Source organism: Gopherus flavomarginatus, chromosome 1 (genome assembly GCF_025201925.1).
Source record: "Gopherus flavomarginatus isolate rGopFla2 chromosome 1, rGopFla2.mat.asm, whole genome shotgun sequence".
Lineage (NCBI taxonomy): Eukaryota > Metazoa > Chordata > Testudines > Testudinidae > Gopherus > Gopherus flavomarginatus.
In genome coordinates, this window is record NC_066617.1 from 50,906,392 (window position 1) to 50,930,026 (window position 23,635).

Consider the following 23,635-nt stretch of genomic DNA (forward strand, 5'->3'; position numbering starts at 1 on the left):
GCTGAACCAGGACCTGCAAAACCAGTCGAGGAGGAGGCGGCTATGGCAGCGTGGTGACGAGAGTGATGAGGACATGGACACAGAATTATCTCAAACCGCGAGCCCCTGCGCTTTGGAGATCATGCTGGTAATGGGGCAGGTTCTAGCCATTGAACGCTGATTTTGGGCCCAGGAAACAAGCACAGACTGGTGGGACCGCATAGCGTTGCAGGTGCGGGACCATTCCCAGTGGCTGTGAAACTTTCGCATGCGTAAGGGCACTTTCATGGAACTTTGTGACTTGCTTTCCCCTACCTTGAAAAGCCATAATACCAAGATGAGAGCAGCTCTCACAGTTGAGAAGCGAGTGGTGATAGCCCTCTGGAAGCTTGCAACGCCAGACAGCTACTGGTCAGTCGGGAATCAATTTGGAGTGGGCAAATCTACTGTGGGGACTGCTGTGATGCAAGTAGCCAAAGCAATCATTAAGCTGCTGCTACGAAAGGTTGTGACTCTGGGAAATGTCCAGGTCACAGTGGATGACTTTGCTGCAATGAGATTCCCTAACTGTGGTGGGGCGATAGATGGAACCCATATCCCTATCTTGGCACCGGAGCACCAGAGCACCCAGTACATAAACCGCAAGGGGTACTTTTCCACGGTGCTGCAAGCACTGGTGGATCACAAGGGACGTTTCACCAACATCCGCGTGGGATGGCCGGGAAGGGTTCATGACGCTTGCGTCTTCAGGAACACTACTCTGTTTAAACAGTTGCAGCAAGGGAATTACTTCCCAGACCAGAATTTAACAGTTGGGGATGTTGAAATGCCTATAGTTATCCTGGGGGACCCAGCCTACCCCTTGATGCCATGGCTCATGAAGCCATACACAGGCAGCCTGGACAGTAGTCAGGAGTTGTTCAACTACAGGCTGAGGAAGTGCAGAATGGTGTAGAATGTGCATTTGGCCATTTAAAGGCACGCTGGTGCACATTATTGACTCGCTCAGACCTCAGCCAAACCAATGTCCCCATTGTTATTGCTGCTTGCTCTGTGCTCCACAATCTCTGTGAGAGTAAGGGGGAGACCTTCATGGCGGGGTGGGAGGCTGAGGCAAATCACCTGGCCGCTGATTACGCACAGCCAGACACCAGGGTGATTAGAAGAGCACACCAGGAAGCAGTGCACATCTGAGAAGCTTTGAAAACCAGTTTCATCATGGGCCAGGGTACAGTGTGACTGTTGTGTTTGTTTCTCCTTGAAACCCCCTCCCCCTTGATTGACTCATTCCCTGTAAGCCACCTACCCTCCTCCTTCGATTACCTCTTGCTTCCTAAGGAAATAAAATCACTCTTGTTTAAAAATCATGTGTTCTTTATTAATTAATTATAAAAAGAGGGCGAGAACTGACAAGGTAGCCCAGGTGGTGTTTGGGAGGAGGATAGGAGGGAAGGAAAAGGCCACTAAAAAAATTTCAAAATAACGACAGCCTTTTGGTTGGGCTGTCCACGGGGGTGGAATGGGGTGGGTGCACGGAGCCTCCCCCCATGCGTTCTTAGTTGTCTGGTGGGTGAGGAGGCTAAGGAACATGGTGAGGGGGGAGAGCGGTTATACAGGGGCTGCAGCTGCACTCTGTGATCCTGCTGCCATTCCTGAAGCTCCACCAGACCCCGGAGCATGTCCGTTTGATCACGCAGCAGCCCCAGAGTTGCATCCAAACACCTCAGATCTTCCTACCGCCACCTCTCATCTCGAGCGTCTCTCCTCTCCTCACGTTGGTCCCTCCTATCCTCACGTTGGTCCCTCCTGTCCTCACGGTCACTGGCATCTTTCCGGTACTTTGATACCACGTCCTCCCACTCATTCAGATGAGCTCTTTCATTGCGGGTCACTTCCATGATTTCCGAGAACATTTTGTCTCTCATCTTTTTTTTCCGCCGCCTTATCTGAGATAGCCTTTGGGATGGAGGAGGGATACTTGAAAAATTTGCAGCTGCAGGAGGGAGGAAAAGAAGGGAGAGAAGTATTTAAAAAGATACATTTTACAGAACAATGGTTATACTCTTTCACGGTGAACAACACTATTCACCTTACATAGCACATGTGATTTCACTACAAGGTCGCATTTTGCATCTTAATATTGAGTGCTGCGGCTTTGGTGTTAGAGATCACAGATGCAGGCCTAGGCCTCAGAATTCGGCTTGCATGTGGCCATGGTAAGCCATTGTCTTTCGGCTTCTGCAGCCTTCATATATCCAGCACCCTTCTTTCCCAAATAGCAAGCAAAGCCCATTGAGTGCTGCTTCTTTCCTGTTAATGTGCAGCACCAGAACTGCCCCCATCCAATTCTCAGGGATGATCGCTTTACCCCTCCCTGCACCGCATGGCTGGTATCATGGAAGATTGCTGCTAGCCACCCTCCCCCCACTGCGTGGCTCGTAGCAGGGAAGATCCCAGCTAGCCAAATGCAAAAAAGCTCAGTGCCAATCACCCCCCTCCCACTTGGCTAAATGCAGGGAAGGATTTCTTTTAAGCCACAGACAAACAGCCCAACCACCTCTGTCCCCTAAATTAAATTCCTGAATTTCAACCAGGTTACTATGAACGATATCACTCTCCTGAGGATAACACAATGAGATAAAGAATGGATGTTGCTTGAATGCCAGCAAACACCGGGACCATATGCAGCTAGGCTTTGTCATGCAATGATACCAGATTACTTGCTACATGCATGGCGTGGTCAAGTGTCCTACCATGGAGGACGGAATAAGGCTGCCCTGCCCAGAAACCTTCTGCAAAGGCTTTTGGAGTACCTCCAGCAGAGCTTCATGGAGATGTCCCTGGAGGATTTCCGCTCCATTCCCAGACATGTTAACAGACTTTTCCAGTAGCTTTACTGGCCGCGAATGCATCCCAAGTCCTCAGGGCAAATTAATCATTAAAAAACGCTTGCTTTTAAACCATGTTTTATATTTACAAAGGTACACTCACCAGAGGTCCCTTCCATGGCTTCATTGTCTGGGATAGTGGCTTGGGAGGGCTGGGAGGGTAATTCCGTCAGGGTGAGAAAAAGCTCCTAGCTGTTGGGGAGAACGGAGTGCTGTGTGCTCTCTGCAAGCTCGTCCTCCTCTTCCTCCTCCTCATCTTCCCCGTCCGCAGAATCCTCAGCCATGGCTGAGATTACCACCCCCACCTCGGAATTCACGGACAGGGGTGGGCGGACCCCCTAGAATTGCATGCAGCTCAGTGTAGAAGTGGCATGTTTTCGGGCCTGCCCCGGACCTTCCATTTGCTTCTTTGGTTTTCTGGTAGGCTTGTCTGAGCTCCTTAACTTTCATACGGCACTGTAGTGAGTCCCTGGTGTGGCCTCTCTGCATCATGGCCTTGGAAATTTTTTCAAATGTTTTTTCATTTAGTCTTTTGGAACGGAGTTCTGTTAGCATGGAATCCTCTCCTCATACAGCGATCAGATCCAGTACCTCCCGTGCAGTCCATGCTGGAGCTCTTTTTCAATTCTCAGGAGACTGCATTGTTACCTGTGCTGATGAGCTCTGCGTGGTCACCTGTGCTGGTGAGCTCTCCACACTGGCCAAACAGGAAATGAAATTCAAAAGTTCGCGGGGCTTTTCCTGTCTACCTGGCCAGTGCAGCCAAGTTCAGATGGCTTTCCAGAGCAGTCACAATGGTGCACTGTGGGATAGAACTCGGAGGCCAATACCATTGAATTGCGGCCACACTAACCCTAATCCGACATGGCAATACCGATTTGAGCACTACTCGCCTTGTCAGGGAGGAGTACAGAAATCGGTTTTAAGAGCTCTTTATATCGATATAAAGGGCTTCATTGTGTGGACGGGTGCAGGGTTAAATTGGTTTAACACTGCTAAATTCAGTATAAATGCGTCATGTAGACCAGGCCTCTGTCTGAACATTTCAGTCCTGTTTGCCTGTTGTTTATTTTGCCTGAGTATGGCAGAGTGATTGGGCTAATGTTATTTATCCAATGATTTCCTAGCGACTGACAAAGGACAGATGTCTATGCTGATTCTTTTAGGTCTATTCCCTGTCTTTGAATCCATTGACCACAAGGTTTCATAGAATCATCTTGCTCCTCGGCTGGGAAGATGGTAAGTTACATTCAGGTTCCACTAGTCAATAGAAATGTTGCCATTGACTTCAATGGGGACCAGATTTCAGTGGTCACTCTCTTTAATGGCTTTGTTCTCATCTTTCAAAGTGGTTTTATAGGGTGATATGGGGCAATTGTTCATCTTCCCAAGGTGTTTCTCCACAAGACTTCTTTTGGATACTCCTTTTTAACACCTACATGGAGCCTTTGGGGAGATGGGGCAATTATTTGGACTGCACTGCCATCAGTCTATGGATGAGATGCAGCTCTGTATCTCATTTTTATCACATATAGATAGTGTGGTGGCTTTGCTTTGTCGTTCCTTCATTGAGAATGGAACATATTGGAGAGAAAAACTGTCTGAAGTTTAATCTCTATGAGACAAAGGTGATGTTAGTGGGTTGGGAAATGATTCTGGGCCTTTTATATCAGTAGTGGAGACTCAGGCCTGGTCTACATTACAGAGTTAGGTTGATGCAAGGCAGCTTATGTCAATCTAAATATGTAAATGTCTACACTAAAATTTCACTCCAACCCATGTAATTCACACACTGCACCAACTTAATAACTCCACCTCTATGACATCTGTAGAGTCAATGTCAATGTAGTTAGGTCGACGCAGTGTCAGTGTAGACACTGTGTTGCTTACAATGACTGTTGCTGGCTTTCAGAAGCTGTTCCACAAAGCCCCACACTGACAGTTCAATCCGTGCAAGCAGTCCTGGTGAGGACGTGTGCCATCTACAAAAGAAGCAAAGTACAGATATGTACAAGTGATGTAATTTCTGCACAGCTGTATGCTGACATAAGTTAGGTCAACTTAATTTTGTAGTATAGACATGTCCTCAGGGAGTTTATCCACCCTTTGTTAAAATGATTGTCACTGCAGAGGTACTTTTGAACCCTCATCTGCTTTTGGGCTCTCATGTGAAATTCATGGTTAATGCATCATTTTTCATCAGCATCTAATTAGATGTCTGTGATCTTTTTTCTCAGAGTTGGACCTTGACATTATAACTCATGCCTTTGTGATTAGATGGTGGAGATTTGATTATATCTATATGATAGATGGCTTAACTCTTGAGATTTAGATGTGTTCTTCAATTTAACTCATCCATTCATATCATCCATCCCATTCTTTGTCATCTACACATTCTTATTTAATGGCACTGGTATCTGTGATGGGGTAGCGTGCTGCACTCCTGCCTCTTCCAGGAACACAGACCACACTCAGACATTCTTGCTTGTAAACACCACTGTGTACTTTATATACAGTGTTTTAATTCCTCCCCAGTACATAGCAGTGCCACAATACCTTAACAGACTATATCTCAACTTTCCCCCAAAGGGGTCAATGTGTCTCTGCTCAGAGGAACTCCTTTGACAGGCTCTCCTAGCCTTCTGTTTCTCTCCTTCTCTTTCCCAGCCTTCTGTTTCTCTCCTTCTCTTTCCCCCTGAGCACTCCTTGCTGTGCCCCTTTACATAGTTTCTCTGTTAATGGGCTAATTAGCTCATTGACTCTAACTCCAGTGTGGCCTGGTAATTAATACACCTTTGCCCAATTAGGCCTTCTCCAGGGGAACCTAATTAGCTTTAGTTTCTTCCCCCTTGCTCTTTCTCCTTTAATGGAGGTTCTACCAGGCATCTGCCCCTCCTTGCCCGCAGAGTCTTCATCTTGGATCCTATTACAGGGGCTATCAATTTTCCACCCACAAAAATCACATTTGGTAGGTGGGGGTTCTCCCCATAATTCTGTCTCTGCCTGTAGTCATCACACCAAGAGCAGTCTGTTGAGCTGTTCTCTCCCTCCCCCACGCCCTACCTACACCTTCTTTGGTGGTGGGCGGTCATACTTGCCCCCTAGTTCCTGGGCCTCTGTTTCCATCTACTACTCTTGCCACGCTACATTTCTTGCAATATTTATCTGCGGACTGGCCCACCAGATCCAAGATAGCTGCTTTAACCACGTTATAGTCTCTTGCATGCTCATCACCGAGAGCCATATATGCTGCCTGTGCTTCCACAGTTAAATAGGCTGCTAGCCAGAATTCCTACACTGTTCTGGCTCCCATTGCCACCCTTTCAAAAATAACCAAAAATGCATCAGGGTAGTCTGCCTGTTCCATCTTATCGAGTCCTATCCCCTGTGCCTAGTTTCTCTTTTCCATTGTAGGACTCAGCAATTTAAACTGTGCAGCAATTGTTGCTGAACCTGGATTTGATCCCATATAAATTCCTGCCGGCTTTTTTTCTGCTCTGCCTGCCAGGCAAGCAAGGACTATTTCTCTGTGTGGTGTGATTGTTGGAAGGCCTTCAGTGTCTTTTACAGCTCTTCTACAGGTTTCCAGTCCACATAGATACAGGCACAATCCCAGACAAGCCTCCAGGTTGTGACAGGGCAGCATTGTGCACCCCTACCTCTTCCATGAACACACTACATTGAGATCTTCTTGCTTGTAAACACCACTGTATAGTTTATTTACAGAGTTTTAATCCCTCCACAAATACATAGCATTGTCTCCACACTTACACACAGTATCTCAACTTCCTGACCCAGTCTCCAAAAGGGGAGGAAGGTAAGGTGTTTCTACTTTGCCAGGCTTTCCTAGCCTTCTGTTCCTCTCTTTCTCTTTTCCACCTGAGCACTCCTTCCTGAAACCTTTTATATAGCTTCCCTGTTAGAGAGGCTAATTGGTTTATTGACTATTCCCAGTCTGGCCTGGTAATCTGGTGCACCTCTTCTAATTAGGCCTTCTCCAGGAGAACCTAATCAGTACCAGTGGTGAGCAGAATGCTGGCTCCGTGCTAGCCTTCAGCACTCTGTTACATAACATTACAAATTATAATGTATTTACCATTACTATGATATTAATACCTGATTTTGAATATGTATGCATAGGTGTATGAGAATTTTACTGCAGTTATTTGAACAAATCTCATTTGTTGGACTATTTGTATGTAAGAAAACTATTATTTTATTAATAGTTATTTTCTCCCCGTCATTTCACTAAAACAATAAGACTAATCCCAATAAGGGCCTGATCCAAAGCCCATTGAAGTGAATGGTAACATTCCCATTTGGAAGATTTTGGATTAGGCTGTTGGAAGTTATTGATTTAATCTAGTGTCAGGAGGCCAAATTCTGCATTAATTTTCAGTAATGTAATGTCAGAGGAGTCCCTAAATATACACCTGGAGCTGATACAAAATCCACTGTCATAGTTCAGTTACAGTATGACTGCAACACAGACTTTACAAACTTAAAACTATAATAAATACTACAGTACTCTTTGGTTCACTACTCAGGAATGAAATAAAGGTGCTTAAGATGGGAATGTGCTTAGCTTTCAAATCCTACATATTAAACATAGCTTGTTCTTGAGTAATACTCAGGTGAATTCCGAACATTCTTTAACATTTATTTGCATTGAGAGATCAAATATTTTTAAGCGGATTTTCAAAACTGACTTGGCATGGTGATTTCTAACTGTTTTTAGGAGTGTTCAGTGCTCTGAAGTGTTAGTCTTCCAATAAGGCGCTTTGAAGTACATAGGTGGTGTTATTTGTATGTGTGCAACATGTGCAATGGTAGATTCATTCTACCACTGGTTATTAGGAGAATTTGCGGTGAACTGGACTCTCAAGTGGAAAAATCTTTAAAATTAAAGAGTTTTCTTCCTCCTAGAAGATAATGCTTTTTTGTAATTAGATACTACATTCTTTCGTGAATCATTTTATGTAACACTAGCGTGGGACAGATAAGCATTAAACAAATCTTTACCAAAGTACCTTAGTCCCAAGCATCTTGCAATGAGGTACGTGCCCAACCCTAGGAAAGGTACAGAATAGTTAATTAGGGGCTCAGGAACGTAAAGGGGAGGCAAGGGAAATCTAGAGGAGACATCCTGAGGGGAAGGGGTAGAAGAACTGGAAGTGCTTTCCCAGCCCAATTCCCTGGTCAAGATGCAAGAAAAAACTGGGACAATGAGCAAGAAAAAACTGGGACAATGAAGGTCTACACAGTTTAAAAGAGACATTGTATATTAAGGACAGTTTACTCCCCCCCCTACTAAACAAACTGTCTTTGCTCTTTTAATCTACTTTTTAAAAAATAATTTAATTTAAAAGCCCCAGCCCTAGCTAGTTATACATTGGCCATGGGTGGAGAAACGCTGTGCACAGTAGTTGTGTGTCCCATAAAATGGCAAAACACATTTTTAACACATTTTTTGTTTTCTTTTCAAGTATCATATCACATTTCACAAAGGAAGGAACAATTCAATATCATGTACAACCAGACATGGTAGAGCTGAATCAAGGCCATTAGAGTTTCTGGTCTATCCTTGTAACTTTGCAAGATTTGCCACAACAGCATGTTCTCCAGTGCTCTGTTCATTCCTATTTTAAATGCAATCGGGCCTTAACCTCTTTATATTGTTAAAGCATAAACAATCTGAAATACTAATTCTGAGTTCAATAGTGTGGTTAAATTTTCACTGGGGACTAGATAAAGACCAGCAAAGTTATTTTCCTTTCAACTTTCCTCATGTTTGATGTATAGCTGCAGTAATCTTGTTATTGGAAAATAGGCTACAGTATTATTTCAAAATCAGACACCAAGAGCTATATTCTGCCATCACGCAACATACAAAACTCACATTGGCTTCTATCAAAGTTCTGCATGTGGAACAATGGCAGGCTTTGACCCTTAACCTTTAATTTTATTTAATACAAGATAATGCAAATTCTGCTTTAGATGCATATATGCAGCTCACACTGAAGAACATGAGACATGAATATGCATCTGATAGAGAATTTTGCTCTTAGCATTTATATATGCTTTTTATCTTTTAAACTTGTAATATATTGTGATTTTTCCCCTATTTTTTCCTTTATTTCCTTAAGCTGTCCAGTAGCATTTTGGATATATACAACAGGGACCAAGGATTGTCACCTGCTAATATGGGTCTTACAAATGCTTCCTGCCCATCTTCTCTACCAGTAAAAAGGGAAATCACAGGTAATATAGCTCTGGGATTTTGGCATGTAATAATTTAGGAGGCAGTAATGTTTGTTTTAAAACCTTACCAATAAAATATTTGTGAAATACATAGTATTTTTTGCTTAAGAGTTTGAAAGTGTATGTATGCTCTTCCCTTTAAGGAGTTGAGCAAAGAGCAAGGGAAATGTTTACATTGTGTCCTGTACTTTAGCAACTCAGAAACAATGTGTACTTGGTCATCTTTATGAACATCATGCTTCTAATAAACCTAATTATTTTAGGAAACATAGAGGATTCTTCCACATTTTGGCTCCTAATCAACAGCATAAATAAATTATCGCCCATTAAATTTGTTCCAGGATTGAACAAATGGCTCTTTTAAAAACTTACAATAAGTCTATTCAAGGAGAATCTATATTAATGGATTAAGAACTTTAAAAGTTACATTCAGTTAATCCAAAGAATGCTAACAACCACGTACAGTTTATTAGTGTCACTCAAAAGAAATAGTGAGTTTGTTCAATATGAATATCTTAGAAATCTGATTAACTCTTGCATTGTGGGATATACAAATGCAGATTCACATTAGTTTTTTGTAAAGGCTGGGGGTACGGGTTCCTCTGACTGTAAAATACAGCAAATTGGAGAAAAAAGTACTAAATGTAATGTACTTTCTTAGCACTTCTAATTTTTTAAATTAAAATGTATGTTCAATAAAGTTTTAAGAAACCTGTCAGATGCACTGGAAAATGCAGTACTGGTCTTCTTTAGTAATGTGGCAATTGATAAACATCTAAAGTTGTTGCCTAAAAACTTTGTCTTAATGCAGAGAAGACCTGTAGCAGGGAGAAAGTAGTAGAACTATGACCCAAGGACTATTTTAATAAATGTTACTTTCTGTCAGAAGCAGATAAACGAGCAATGGCAAAGGAGAGGCAAAAAAAGGACAACCACAACCTCAGTGAGTATATGTTCTACTTCTGTATCATTATATGGTGTGTACAGAGAGAACAGAAATGGAGGTGCCAGTTATCAGCTAACTGCTGTTGTCCAAGACTAACAGAAAGAATTTGTTTCTGGAGGGAAGACACAAAAGAACTCCACAAATACATTGCTTTCTTCCCTGAGATGATAAAATAATACTATGCACTTGTTTAACATTTTTAACCTTTGACATACTTTACATATTTTCATGAATTAATTCTTACAGCATATACTTATAAATTATATTATAGTAGTGATTAAAGGTGGCAACCAAGACTGAGGCTCCATTTTTCTAGGCGCTGTACAAATAAATAGCAAGAGATAGTCCCGGCCCCAAAGAACCTACAATCCAAACAAAGATGGGCAAAGGGTGGGAGGGGACACAGAGATAAAGTGATTTGTCAAAGGTCACACAGTGAGCTGGTGGCAAAGCTGGAATGAGAAACATGGTCTGCCAACTCCCAGTATGATACACTGTCCACTAAACCATATGGCTTCCCTTACTTCTGTGAATTACGTATGTATTATTATCCCCATTTTACAGAATAGAAAACTGAGACTCAACTATTCAATGACTTCCCAATTCTGTGGTCAGCATCAGACTAGGATTAGATCTCAGGAGTTCTTATCTCTCCATCTGCCCAGATAAATTTTGACGTAGGTTAAGCAAGATACTTCCTGGCATGGTACTGGGAGTGTAGTATCACCCACCCACCTATGCAAGCTACTCTTCACTTGCTGTAGAGTATTTTGTGCTCACTTAGCCTCCCCCCTCCAGAAGGTATCCTTGTTTCCACCCAGATGTTTGTGGATGGGGCCTTTTGGTTACAAACACACCCTGGAAATCTTTCTGATGGTGGCTGTGGCATCCTTTTTGAAGCCCTGCAGCAGCCACTGCCTGTTTCAGATGATTGGCCAGAAATGAAGAGTTCCTTCTGAAGGAGGAAAAGACACAGGTAGGAAACTGCAGGTGTTGCTGAGTTGTTTGGATTAATGAGAAGGAGGAAAGAGAGGAGCAAGCATGCATTAGGGGTGCCAAATCTTGTCTTTGCTTAGTTTGCTCCCTCCGACTGCTAGACCATAATCACCACATGCAAATTACTAATTAGGCATCTCAGTGGGTGAGAAGGGTGCATTTAATTGTACACAATATTGGAGGCTGAGTTGAAGCCTATCTATATGTCATGACTACAATATTCAGCCATGGGGCATGTTTCACATTGCTTTGGTTCTGTGTGTGCACTTTAGAGCTCAGACTCTCTCTGGAGACTAACCCTACTATCTGTTTGCTTGTACATATTAAGGCATTGAATATAAAGGTTTTGCTGGTGTGATTTAAAAAATAACCTTTTAAAGTAAGTTCTTTTATGAGGATCATATTGTTTAGAGACGGTCCGAAGAGGATTTGAACTACATTAGCATTCAGATACCAGGGGCAATTAAAGTTCACATTTTGTAGTTATGATCAAAATTTTGCAAGTACATCTGAAGAGTAAGTGGAAAAATAAACCGCATGCATTTCTGGAACCAAAATCATGGAAATAGGTTTGGATCTAAGAAATCAACTCTAACCTATATGAAACTGTAAGATTTTGGACAGGTCCCTATGGTTTTTAACTTTTTGTTTTTAAAATAAATGTTGACGCTTGTTAGGTGTTTCATGCTACACCAGATCAACAGTCACGTCTAAGTAGGTGCCATAATGGAAAGTGTAGTGGTTGATAGCTTTATGCAACGTTTTGTTTAGTTATCTCAAAAATAAATTCCATATCTTCACTTTGGAACAAAATGCTCTATCTCCTTGTCCTTATAATACAGACATGCTGATGATATAACTGGTTTCCCCAGTAATGCACACTCCCATTGGCAACACATAAAACAGAGAATACACCCTTTCCTGGGTAAAAATATTAACCAGTAGACTAAACATCCTATTTATGTCTGTCGTCTTATTGTTTCAAAAGAATTAATAGGGTGTGGGAGTGTAAGTTGCCTGATGCTTTGACCCAGATACTTGTCTTAAGCGGTCAGGTGCATTTTCAGAGTCTCATCTCTTAGAAGGTGGCAGGCATCCCCAGAACCGTACCATTGGCTTGTTTACACAGTGCTTTATTCAGGAGTGTTTTCTAAAGCTCACTAAGGTATTGCTCATTAATTACCCCACGCAGACCTTGCTAGTGCACTTTAATGTAGTGTTGTTTGAAACAATAGTACATTAAAGTGCATTAGGGTAACTTTTGTACTCACCACTAGGGTGTCCATGAACCCATTAATGTGCAACATGGTGTGCTTTAGAAATCATACCCCCATAGATTACATTACCCCATTGGGTAAACATGTCTTCATTGTGTAGGTAACTGGAGGAAAGTGGTTTGGAAAGCAAGGGTGGATTCGCTAGATTGGTGAGGGGTAGGGGGGAGGGAAATAAGAAGGAGAAAGGGTGACAAGACTATTGATTGAGGGAGAGTCTCATATATCTTGCTGGACAGCAATGCTATGAGGATGAAAGGACCTGAGTAGTCAGAGAGAGGGGAGAGCTTTTAAGGGATCAAAGCTGTTTATTTTTCTTTTTTTTCCCTCTGTGAGTAAACTGAGAATGTCTTATCTAGCTCATCTTATGAGTAGTGCAAATCTAGATATTTTAAGCAAACTCCTTGTTTTGTTTTTATTTCATCTTCTCTTTATTTCTGATAAACCTTGGTTTAAGATTGCAGTTGTGTGGGTAAGTTTTATAGACATAACTAAAGAGAGGTGTCAAAGGGTAAAAACTTTCTGGAATGCAGCCTTTACTCCATCTCTATGGAGGGGCATGGTCAGAGATGTCCTCTCTCAGCAATTCACATGGCTATCAGTCTGCAGCAGGTGAACACAAAGGTAGAAGCTGAAGCACTTACCAGGAAACAAGAGTTGGCTGGGCTGTTGGTCACAATCCATAAAGGGAGTTTTTGACTGATTAAGGACTGTGGGATCCCATAATGTTCCTATTGAAGTCAATGGCAAAAATCTATGGCTCTCAGTATCGAGTCCTACATAGGAAGAATTTGGGAAAGGAGAAGTTAAGCATGACCTTATAAGCAATATGAGCCCAATTCATTCCTAGAATTGTGGGCCCACAGTGGAGGCAAGTGCACCAGCTACCATGAGGACCAGAAATGGCCATTACAGGCAGAAGAATGGATATGGAGAGGGGACAATCACAGGCACCTAGTACATGTGATACTGGGGCTTCTATGGAACCCCAGCCATAGTAAATGGTGGCAACCTTAACCCCATCTGCCCTGAAGTAATGCCCCTGCAGGGAGAGCTGCCCCTGTGGGTGGAGGGATATGAATTTGCTTCCTCCTGGACCACAGTGGTAAGTCAGTTACATTAAAAATCAAAGCAAACCTACATTACTAAGCCCCTAAGACAAGTATGCAAAGGGATGTTGAGCTATACAGGTTTTGAACTTGACTCAGTAACTTATTATTTCTAAGCTAATTTCAGGATAAATTCTATCATTGTAAATCAGAATGTATTGCACCGGTCCTTATATTGGTCTGCCTGTTTTTAACTAATTAAAATGTTTCATTAGGCCTTTTCCAAAGAATGTTTCATAATGAAAATAGTAAATTGTTCTTTTTTTTAAACAGTTGAAAGAAGAAGAAGGTATAATATTAATTACCGAATCAAGGAGCTTGGCACGCTTATTCCAAAATCTAATGATCCGTGAGTTCAACAGTCATTTCTATAATAATGTCTATAGTATAAATATAGAGGGGAAGGAGCAATAAGATAACCATGAAAATGGCTAATGAGATACAGAGACTTTCACTTCTAGGTTACTAGTCGAAATCCAGCCCAGCTGGTCAGATAGGTAGCAAAAATCATTAACCTCTGATGGCTGTAATGATAAGAGTTTGTGGCCTTATCATTGCATTTCCTCAGAGAGATGTCTCCACACCACAAACACCACCATTACATCTGAAAATAATTGCTATGCCTGTTTGGAGTCTCACCAGAGAGGCCATGGATAGAATGATAATGGAGAATGAACTACCTTCTCATCCCTAGAACTGGTCACTTTAATGGGATGAAGCAGCATGTGCACTGCTGCTGCCTGCTCTTTAGATAAACAGAATACTTCCATCTCTAAGGCTGTTGATTTGGCACCTTTCATAAAAACGACATTCACTGAAAAAAGAAGCTGAAAGGCAAGGGAAAATCAGGTACTTTGAATTGATACAAAAATGGCTATAATTTTTAAACCAATGTATAAATAAATGTACAGTAACTCACATTTTATGCTGCTAAACCCTCTGCATTCTCTTAATGTGTATATTTTCATCATCCCTTTTAATTTATTTGTAAGAAAATATTTTGTGTTGTTAACAGTTCTGTTTAATAGATAGTATCTAAAGATTAGCTTTTGGAAAGTCTTTGCAATTAGCATGGCCTATTAAAAGAGTCGACTGTAGCTTTTTTAACATAGAAACTTTCAAAATTCTGCAATAAACAAAATGGGAGGAGGGAAGACACACCATAGTAAAGCCTGTTGCAGGATTAGCAAGAACAATTCAGTAAGTTATTTAAAGCCTAGACTTTTAGCTTTGGATTTTTCATGTCATTCAGTGAAGCCTAAAGAGTGTGCACCAGTATGATTGTGACTTGGATATAATTGGTTATAGAAATATTGTGGGTTTCATTTGTTCATCAGTTGCAGCTTTGTGATGCTCAGAATAAAATTTTCTGTTGACACTTCAGCCTGTTTTCCTCAGGGCTAAAAAGTTCTTTTTATTGAATTAAGGATTTTTATAATAATATAAAGCTGTGTGAGACTTACATAAGTATAAGCGTGGCATGACAAACCACTTTGAGTGAAATCGCCAGTGAGAAAGTTAACACAGTCACAGCCCTTTCTAGGGAATGACATTTTCACAAGCTCAACTTGTTCTCTGGCATCAACCCAAAATGGGTAAAATGGGCATGTTGTTGTTGATGCTACTAATACAATGATGAGTGTACCAATTCAGATAAAGTAAGACCACCCCTAAGCCCCCAAAGAAGACTTTGTTCACATCAGATGTCCTGTATAGACACATTGGTAACATTGGTTTTAATTTTAGTGTTATATTGGACAGCACTTTAGAGCATTTAAATAAAGAATTGTGAGGAAAGATTACTCTGAGAAACAGTGGATGGCACTGTTGGTTTGCAGCTATGAAGTGCTAATGGAAGCAAGTCTTGAACTGTGATTAGAAATGGGTGAGAGCTGCAAACTCCAGATATAAATCAATATTTTTCAAAAGTATGTAGGGTGTTTGGGATGAATATTTTGGTTTGGATTCAAGTCTTGTTTTGATATTTTATACATTTTACTGCTCTCCTGTTAAAACACATACATTGGCCTTAAATCTGTTGTGGTGCTTCCACAAGCACATGATGGATTTAAACTCACGTCACTCAGTGAAGCCTAAAGAGTATGCACTGGTATTTTGGTGATGTCACTTTACATTTTTTGGGAAAAAATAATGAACATGTCACATTTTTGTTTCTTTCGGTACTTGACTGGTTGGACTACGTGACAGTCACAAAGTGACCAATTAATTTGGGTGCCTCCATTTTTAAGTTCCCAACTTGAGGCACTTTGAAAGGGCCTGATTTTCAGAGGGCATGAGCTCGGTACTTTCTGAAAATCAGGCCTCTTTAAAGTGTCCCAACTTAGTTGAGCATTCCAAAATTGAGGCATCCACGATCACTTTTGAAAATGTAGCAACTATAATATATCATGTATATAAATACAGGCCATAATCTAACTTTACTACTTCTGGTCAGATTAAAATGCTTCAATGAATTAATGTATATGAAGTTCCCTTGATTTGTAATCACAAATTATCCTGTGCCTTGAGCCCATCACATCTATCAATTACTGCTTCCTGGCATGGTACGTCACCAACTCCCTACACCTTCTATTGAGGCTCTTGTTCTGCCTACCATCCACCTTCTTCTTCTCCCAGTCAGCCTGCTTTCTTTAAAACACATTGCTTTATACTATCACTCTGTAACTTTCCTCAAATTCAATGTTATCATCATATTTACTGATTTTGAAAGATGTTTCTGACACTGGGGATTTGATTGCAAGGGGAAAAGCTTGGATGATAGTTGGACTAATAACATTGAAGCAAATCATCCTTAGCACTGGAAGAACAATGCCACTGCAAGTGAGGCAGAGTGATTAGCATGCCTATCCTGGATGGCTTCCTTTGAGAAGATCAGATTCAAAATCAAGATAAAAAAGGATATTTACAGAGGTTATCCGGAAGCCTTTTTTGAGGAGGGCATGTCTAGTGGGGTTCTGCAGGGGTCTGTCCTGGGTCTGGTACTAGTTAATGTTTTCATTAATGTCTTGGATAACAGAGTGGATTGTATACTTATAAAATTGGTGGAGGACATCAAGCTGGGTGGGATTGCTAGCATTTTGGAGGATAGGTTTAGAATTCAAAATGACCTTGACAAATTGGAGGACTGGTCTGAAATCAACAGAATGAAATTCAGTAAAGACAAATGCAAAGCACTAAAGAAAAAAAACAGATGCATAGTTACAAAACAGTCTCGGTGGTAGTACTGTTGAAAAGCATCTAAGGGTTACAGTGGATCACAGATTGAATATGAGCCAACAGAGTGATACAGTTGCAAAAAAAGGCTAATATTCTGGGGTGTACTAACAGGAATGTTGTATATAAGACCTGGGAAGTAATTGTCCCACTGTAATCAGCACTGTGAGGGGTCAGTTGGAGTATTGTGTCCATTCTGGGCACCATGCTGTAGGAAAGATGTGCACAAATTGGAAAGAGTCCAAAGGACAGCAACAAAAATGATGAAAGGTTTAGCAAACCTGCCCTGCGAGGAAAGGTTAAAAAACTGGGCATGTTTTAGTCTTGAGAAAAGAAGACTGAGGGGGAGCCTGATAACAGTCTTCAACGGTGTTAAGGGCTGCTATTACGAGGACTATGATCAATTGTTCTTCATGTCATCTGAAGGTAGGACAAGAAGTAATGGGCTTAATCTGCAGCAAGGGAGATTTAGGTTAGACATTAGGAAAATCTTTCGAACTATAAGGATAGCTAAGCACTGGAATAGGCTTCCAAGGGAGGTTGTGGAATCCTCATCACTGGAGGTGTTTAAGAATAGGTTAGACAAAAACCTTAAGGGGTGGTCTAGGTTTACTTTGGCCTGAGTTAGTGCAGAGGGCTGGACTAGATCACCTTTGGCGGTCCCTTCCAGCCCTACATTTCTATGATTCTATGATCTATCTTTACAAGGCAGATTTTTCTTCTTAGAAGTGTTTGTATCTCACTTTTATTTTCTTGTGTCTTTGCTGAACTTGTTTTGATCCAATTGAACTTCAAGGGGAGCTCACTTCTGATTGCATTGAAATCCCTTTTCTTCTTTTTAGTTTAATTTTAGACTTAGGGGCATGGATTACGTTGTTTAATGGAACAGATGTTTTGAATTTGCTTTATCAGTGGTAGAAAACTTGAGGTGGGAATATTGTCTCTATGAAATTACAAAATACTTTGTCTTTTTAGTTTAATTTTAAGTGCTTAGATATCCAAGTGATAGGTACTTTCAAAATGCAAAACTATTAACAGGTAAGTAAAATAATTTAAAAATAAAACTGGAAAAAAACACAACCATACATTGATATGTTGCTGAAAATTCAAAACCAATGCTTTTAAATATATGTATTTTTTCCATTTTCCTTTTCATGTGTCTCAGCACTTCCAAGTTCCAGTTCTGATTGGTTAAACCAGGCTCCAGATGGAACCTGGAAGTGCCAAAATAATAACTCTCTCTCTCATGGTATCTCCAGTGAAGAAGAAATGGAAAGAATATTTCTTATCCCAGAGCTGTGAACCGCAGCAGCAGCAGGTGTTGGACTCCTGTGTCTCCTTCCCTCTGGCAGCAGGGCTCGGTTTTCATCCCCCTGTCAGCCCTAATTTGTCACCATTATTTTTAGTAAAAGTAAGGGTCAGTTCACGGGCTTCTGTGAATTTTTGTTTATTGCCCATGACCTGTGCCTAACTTTTACTAAAAATAAAAGTGACAAAATCTTAACTTTACACATAATATAATAGTCTGGGGTCAGATTATTGTTACAGTAGCACACAGATGCCATGGGCAGTATTGAGGTTTCAATGTGATGGACTAACACATAAGAAAACACAGTCAGGGCTGGATTAAGGTGCAGGTGACCCAAGTGACCATCTGGGATGCTGGGCTTGGGAAGCGCCGGGTGTGGGGTGCTGGTTTTCATTGTTAGTGACAAAAGGGAAAATTAGCATGTGTGAAGCAAATGTTTCAGGTATTCTGTATGTGGATTCATTTTTCACTAACCTCCTAGAATGTTCTGGATCTTTGTAGAATCTCATGGAACCTTCCAGACTTTCTGAGAACTACATTTTCCTCAAACCTCCTAGAATGTTGTCAGCCATGCCTTCGCGAGTATATAAGAGACAGGGTGTTGCCAGTCAGTCAGTGAGATATAAGAACAAACTGAAGTGAAAGCCCAGCTGCGATATTGGGAACCTTGTTTTATTGTGTAATTGTGAAAGTGTTTTAAGACTTGAACAGTGACGTTGTACTAATAGTTTGGCTTTCTGGGGCTCATCAGGTAAGTTGTCCACTTAACATAATGGTAATTTCTTCAATTTGGTAGAGCTCCTTGGAAATATGACAATGTCATGTGTGAGCACCTATGTCAAGTAGTTTGTAAAAATCTATGGACCATTACTGCAGAAAAACAATTCAAAATGAATTGATTGACCTTATAGCAAGGGAGGTGCTTAATAACATATTGATGCGGCTTGGCAAAGCAAAGTACTATGCCATAATAATTGACTGCACTCCTGACATTAGTCACAGTAAAAAGATGTCATTTACAGTACATTTTATGGACAATGAGGATGGCTGTATCCAAGTAAAAGAACACTTTATCTGTTTCCAGTCTGTGGATGACTCTACTGGAAAAGGCCTAACAGAACTGTTTATGAACATTTTGAATGAGTGTAAAATTTCAGGACTGCTGCAGCCAAGGCTATAACAATGGCTCTAAAATGAAGGGAAGAAACAAGGTTGTCCAGGCAAGGACCATTGCGCTGAATCCAAGAGCTTTCTTCATGCCTTTTGGATGCCATTCCCTCACCCTGGTTTAGGGGTGGTGCAACCATTTAGGCAAAATTGGCAGCCTGGTTGTGTCAGATGCAGTGTCATCTTTATATTTAGTATCTTCAGATTACAGCAAAGGATATACCTCCTGGTTTCAGCATCAACTATTAGGTAGAAAATCCTCATGGACAATGTTACAAATCTGACTGTGAAGCCACTAAGTGACAGTCACTGGGAGAGCCGTATTGTCAGCATAAGGCCAGTGAGGTACCAAGTGACTGAGGTTTATGAAGCCCTGATGGAATTGGCACAGTCAAGTAAAGCCAAGGCCAGAATCTGACACGAGATGCACAGCCTGGCAAACTAGAACACTGACTTCAAATTTCTGGTCTCAGTTGTGGTTTGTCATGGTCTCCTGTTCTAAGTAAACATTGTAAGCAAAGTATTACAAACTCAGTCGATGGACATCGTGACTGCTACTACTTTGATGAGACGCTGTGGCCTACAGAGACAACGGATTTGAAGATACCATTACTGCTGCCAAAGAAGTGGCAGAAAACTTAGGAGGTGAATGTGTCTTCAAGAAAACTCGTATTCATCAGAAGAAGAGACAGCTTGGCTATATAGGCAGAGATGAGGTGATGGGAAGCTAGGAAGAGGGAGTTTTTTTGCTCACTTGTTGACACCACTCGAGTGTCCATCGAAGAAAGGTTCAGACAAATGAAGCACCACAAAAAGACCTGGGTCATTTTGTATGACCTTAGTAAGCTGCTGGTGGACAGGAAAACACTCTTGAATAATTGTACCAACCTTCACCGGATGCTGACACATGAAGAATGTTCGGACGTCAATGATAAAGACCTATACGTTGAATTAGACAACATCAGTTACATTTTGCCACATGGGAAGCACTCTCCGCTCCAAGTTCTCCAGTTTATTCATGATGCAGAGCTGAAGGATACTTTTCCTACTGTGTGGATAGCTTTGACAATTCTGCTCATGCTGCCAGTCACAGCCATGTGTGATGAGCACAGCTTTTCAAAGCTCAGGCTCATTAAAACATACTTTCCATCGATGATGGCCAACAAGATATTGACATTGCTTGCTATTTTATCACTTGAAAATTCCATTGGCCAGTCTTTGGATCTCTCTGACGCTGTGCTTCAGTTTGTGTGGGCAAAGGCAAGAAAAGCGACCTTTTGAACTAAAAGACTAGGGTTAACCTTCTAAGGCTGTCACCTACTGTAACACTATTTAATACTGGTCCTCCCAATGTTGGTGCACAGTTCAATTTCTTGATGTTAGTACATTTCAGTTATGCTTAAAATTAAAAAGTTTCTATAAACGTAGAGGAAAGAATTTCTTTTGTTTGTTTATATATGGGATGAATAAATACAGATTTACAGATCCTAGCAAGCAGATATATTGTCTTTTGTGACAGGGTAAACCTTGCCTGCAAATGGTGCATCAGAATTGTGAAATGGGCTATATATTACATATGCAATAAAAATAAGATATTCAAAAGTTTAATAAATGGAAGGGGAGTACTGAAGACACTCCTCACTTGGGGTGCCATTAGGTCTAGGTCCGGTCCTGGACACAGTCATTATAGTGAAGAGTTTACAGTCTAAGGTTGTAGTCCTGCAAGCACTTATTGAGCTTAAGTGACCTGCTCTTGTGTCTGGAGTTACATATGTAAGTGTTTACAAGATTTGGGCCTAATTTAAGACATTACATTAGTATGACAAGCAATAGAAAAGAATGGGGAAAGAGGACAAGAATAACAAGTAAGGTCTGAAGATCTACAGGCTAGTTATATGCACTATTTTATGTTTCTGAATTATTTAAAATGTAGCCATTTTTAAATATTGTTTTAAAATATTATTTACAAAATCAATAAAATAAATAACAATTAACATCAACTGCTTGACTTTGCAGATTCTCAGATGAGTTTGCAGCACTGGTAGCTAGAAAATCACAATTCTCTCTGTAAACTGAGTGAGGCTGATACAGAAATCACTGGGAGACAGTAAACATGGAATTCCACAATTCCACTTTCAGTCACTTTTCACTTAACTTTAACTGCATTTCAACTTCGAATTTCGAAGTTTTGAAGACCAGCAAATTGTTACGGGAATTGCTAAATTATACTGATGTTGTTTTATTTTTTTCTTAAGTGACAATATTTCTCAGATTCCATTATTTTTTCCTCTTAATGTTGAGGAACTCAACTCTCAAGGAAGTGAAGGCCAAGTACTAACTAGAGCTAGGCATACTGCAGGTAATTGTTATGCAAGCTGTGAGGTGGCTGCCTTATGCTGCACTGCCAGCAGAAGGTGGTGCTAACGTGGGCATAGCTGTCCTAGGAAAATCACACCAGTGGAAGGGGAACCTCTGTGATGTAGAGCCAGCACAGAAGCTCTTTCATCACCTCTCCTCTGCTGATGACATAAATAAGTATGGATGGAGCAAAGAGCCTATGGATGGCGCTATCGTATACCAGGTGATTCCAAACTAATCCTTTGCTGTTGAATGCCTTTCCCCTCCCTGCATAAGTCCTAGTATATGAGGGAACTTCTGTCTCTCTTTCATGCACTGGAAGGATTAGCTATAATGCTCTTATTTTGCAAGACATCCCACCATATATTTGCCAATTAGGAGGAATTTTGTTCTTACTATCAGGTATTGAACAATACACTCATTGGATATCACACTTAAGAAATTGTGACTGATGTCATTCAGTCCAGAACTTCCAGACTTAAAAGCAAGGATTCAAAATTCTTTACTAAAGTGATATCAGAAGGGCTGCAAGCTTTTCATCAGAGTTCACATTGGTGGCCAAGCCCCTCAAGTTTGTTAATGTCACCTTATGAACTATCTAGCATTTGTGCCTTAATGCTTGTGAGCCATGTAGCAGTTGACTATTTCCATTGTAAATCTGAATGTAGCAATTAGACTTTCAGTGAAGATCTAACTTAGAGAGAGAGATAAAAATAGCACCATTATATCAGTAGAAATGTCCAGCCAGCACAATTAGGAAATGTAAATAATATTCAGAACATGATATTAAGGTTATTAACGTTATTCTGAAAAAAAAAAAGATTTCCCAGTTGATTAGTGGGTTCAAAATACAGTCTATAATACATGGTTTATTCTAATGTCTAGGAGGTATATAGATTGAAAAAACATTTTTGTCAACATTTGCCTGTTTCTGAATAACAACACTTGTGTGAAACTGTTTTGCAAAAAAGATTTGAGTTTTGTATGAATTATTTTTCCACTGTGAGGATTACTCTATCTTAATCATTTCTAATTTGTTGAACATTGAAGTATCTTGGCACCTAATTTTGCAGCATTATATTCTTTTTTTTCAAGCTGAGCCAGTTGGTTGTGAGTGGTCACATAATTCTCATGGTATTGTTCTGGTTCCTTGATAAGATAGGCTTACCTTATGTGGATTGGATGATTGGCAAAACCCATTTTGGATGTATTTCTCTGAAGAATATGCTATAAGTATTCTTATTTCGGAATCCCTTTGCAAAATTGCAATGAAAATTTACCAAACCAGGCACAAGATCTAGTCACTCACTCTTTTCCTTGAAAATAGAGAAAATATAAATGATATTTTAGTCACCAGAGGTTTAGTGTGTGAGTACAGTTTTCCAAGGATGTCTCTGAAATAGTTGAAAGAAGTCTCAGTCTGTGCTCTTTTGGTGCCTACAGTCCAAAAAGCAATGGGAACTGATTATTGATTTGTTTTAAAATTTATATTTCATTTTCACCATTTACAGAGCATATACGAGTATACATTAATGGTTCTGATCCTTCAAAGCAGCCTATATGGGTTACCTCTTACCCCACCTTCAGATCCCAGTTGACTATATCCAATCAATAGTCAACAGTTCATGGCAACAGCACTAGTACTGCCCCTCTCTGGTCCACCAAAGGCACCCACTCTCAGGCTTGTGACTCCCCAGAAGAGACATGCATGTCACTCCCTCCTGGCCAGGGTATTTCCAGGTGACACAGTTCCTTGCCTGCTCTGTGAATTCCCCAGCAAGTCAGACTGCCTGAGCAGGCCTGCTTTGCTTTTCTCCTCATAGGCTTTAATCAGTGTAATTCCTCATAATTATAAGGTACTACACACATTTTCCTAATCAAACCATTTATTCTTACGGTGAAAACATTATAGAGAAAATATATTTAAACAATAAAGAAACCTGCACACATACTTATCAGAGTTCACTGCAACTCCAGCAAGGGCTCTGGTAGGAGACAATCCTTCAAACCCCACCAAGGGGTTTTTCTGTGGTTACAAGTTCATAATCACCTTGGCTCAGAATGAGCACACTCATGAGTGTATGAGCCACTCCTGTATACAAATTGGGCCTCTG

At 40.8% G+C, this 23,635-nt stretch overlaps 1 protein-coding gene across 1 annotated transcript in view; it reads left to right on the forward strand.

The window, feature by feature from the left end:
* TFEC (transcription factor EC) overlaps positions 1–23,635 on the forward strand; it is a 44,964-nt gene that overhangs the window by 18,380 nt on the left and 2,949 nt on the right. Inside the window, exons 4-6 of the mRNA XM_050936761.1 lie at positions 9,014–9,128; positions 10,015–10,071; positions 13,727–13,802. Of these exons, the coding sequence (XP_050792718.1) occupies positions 9,014–9,128; positions 10,015–10,071; positions 13,727–13,802 (248 nt within the window). The remainder of the gene's footprint in view (positions 1–9,013; positions 9,129–10,014; positions 10,072–13,726; positions 13,803–23,635) is intronic.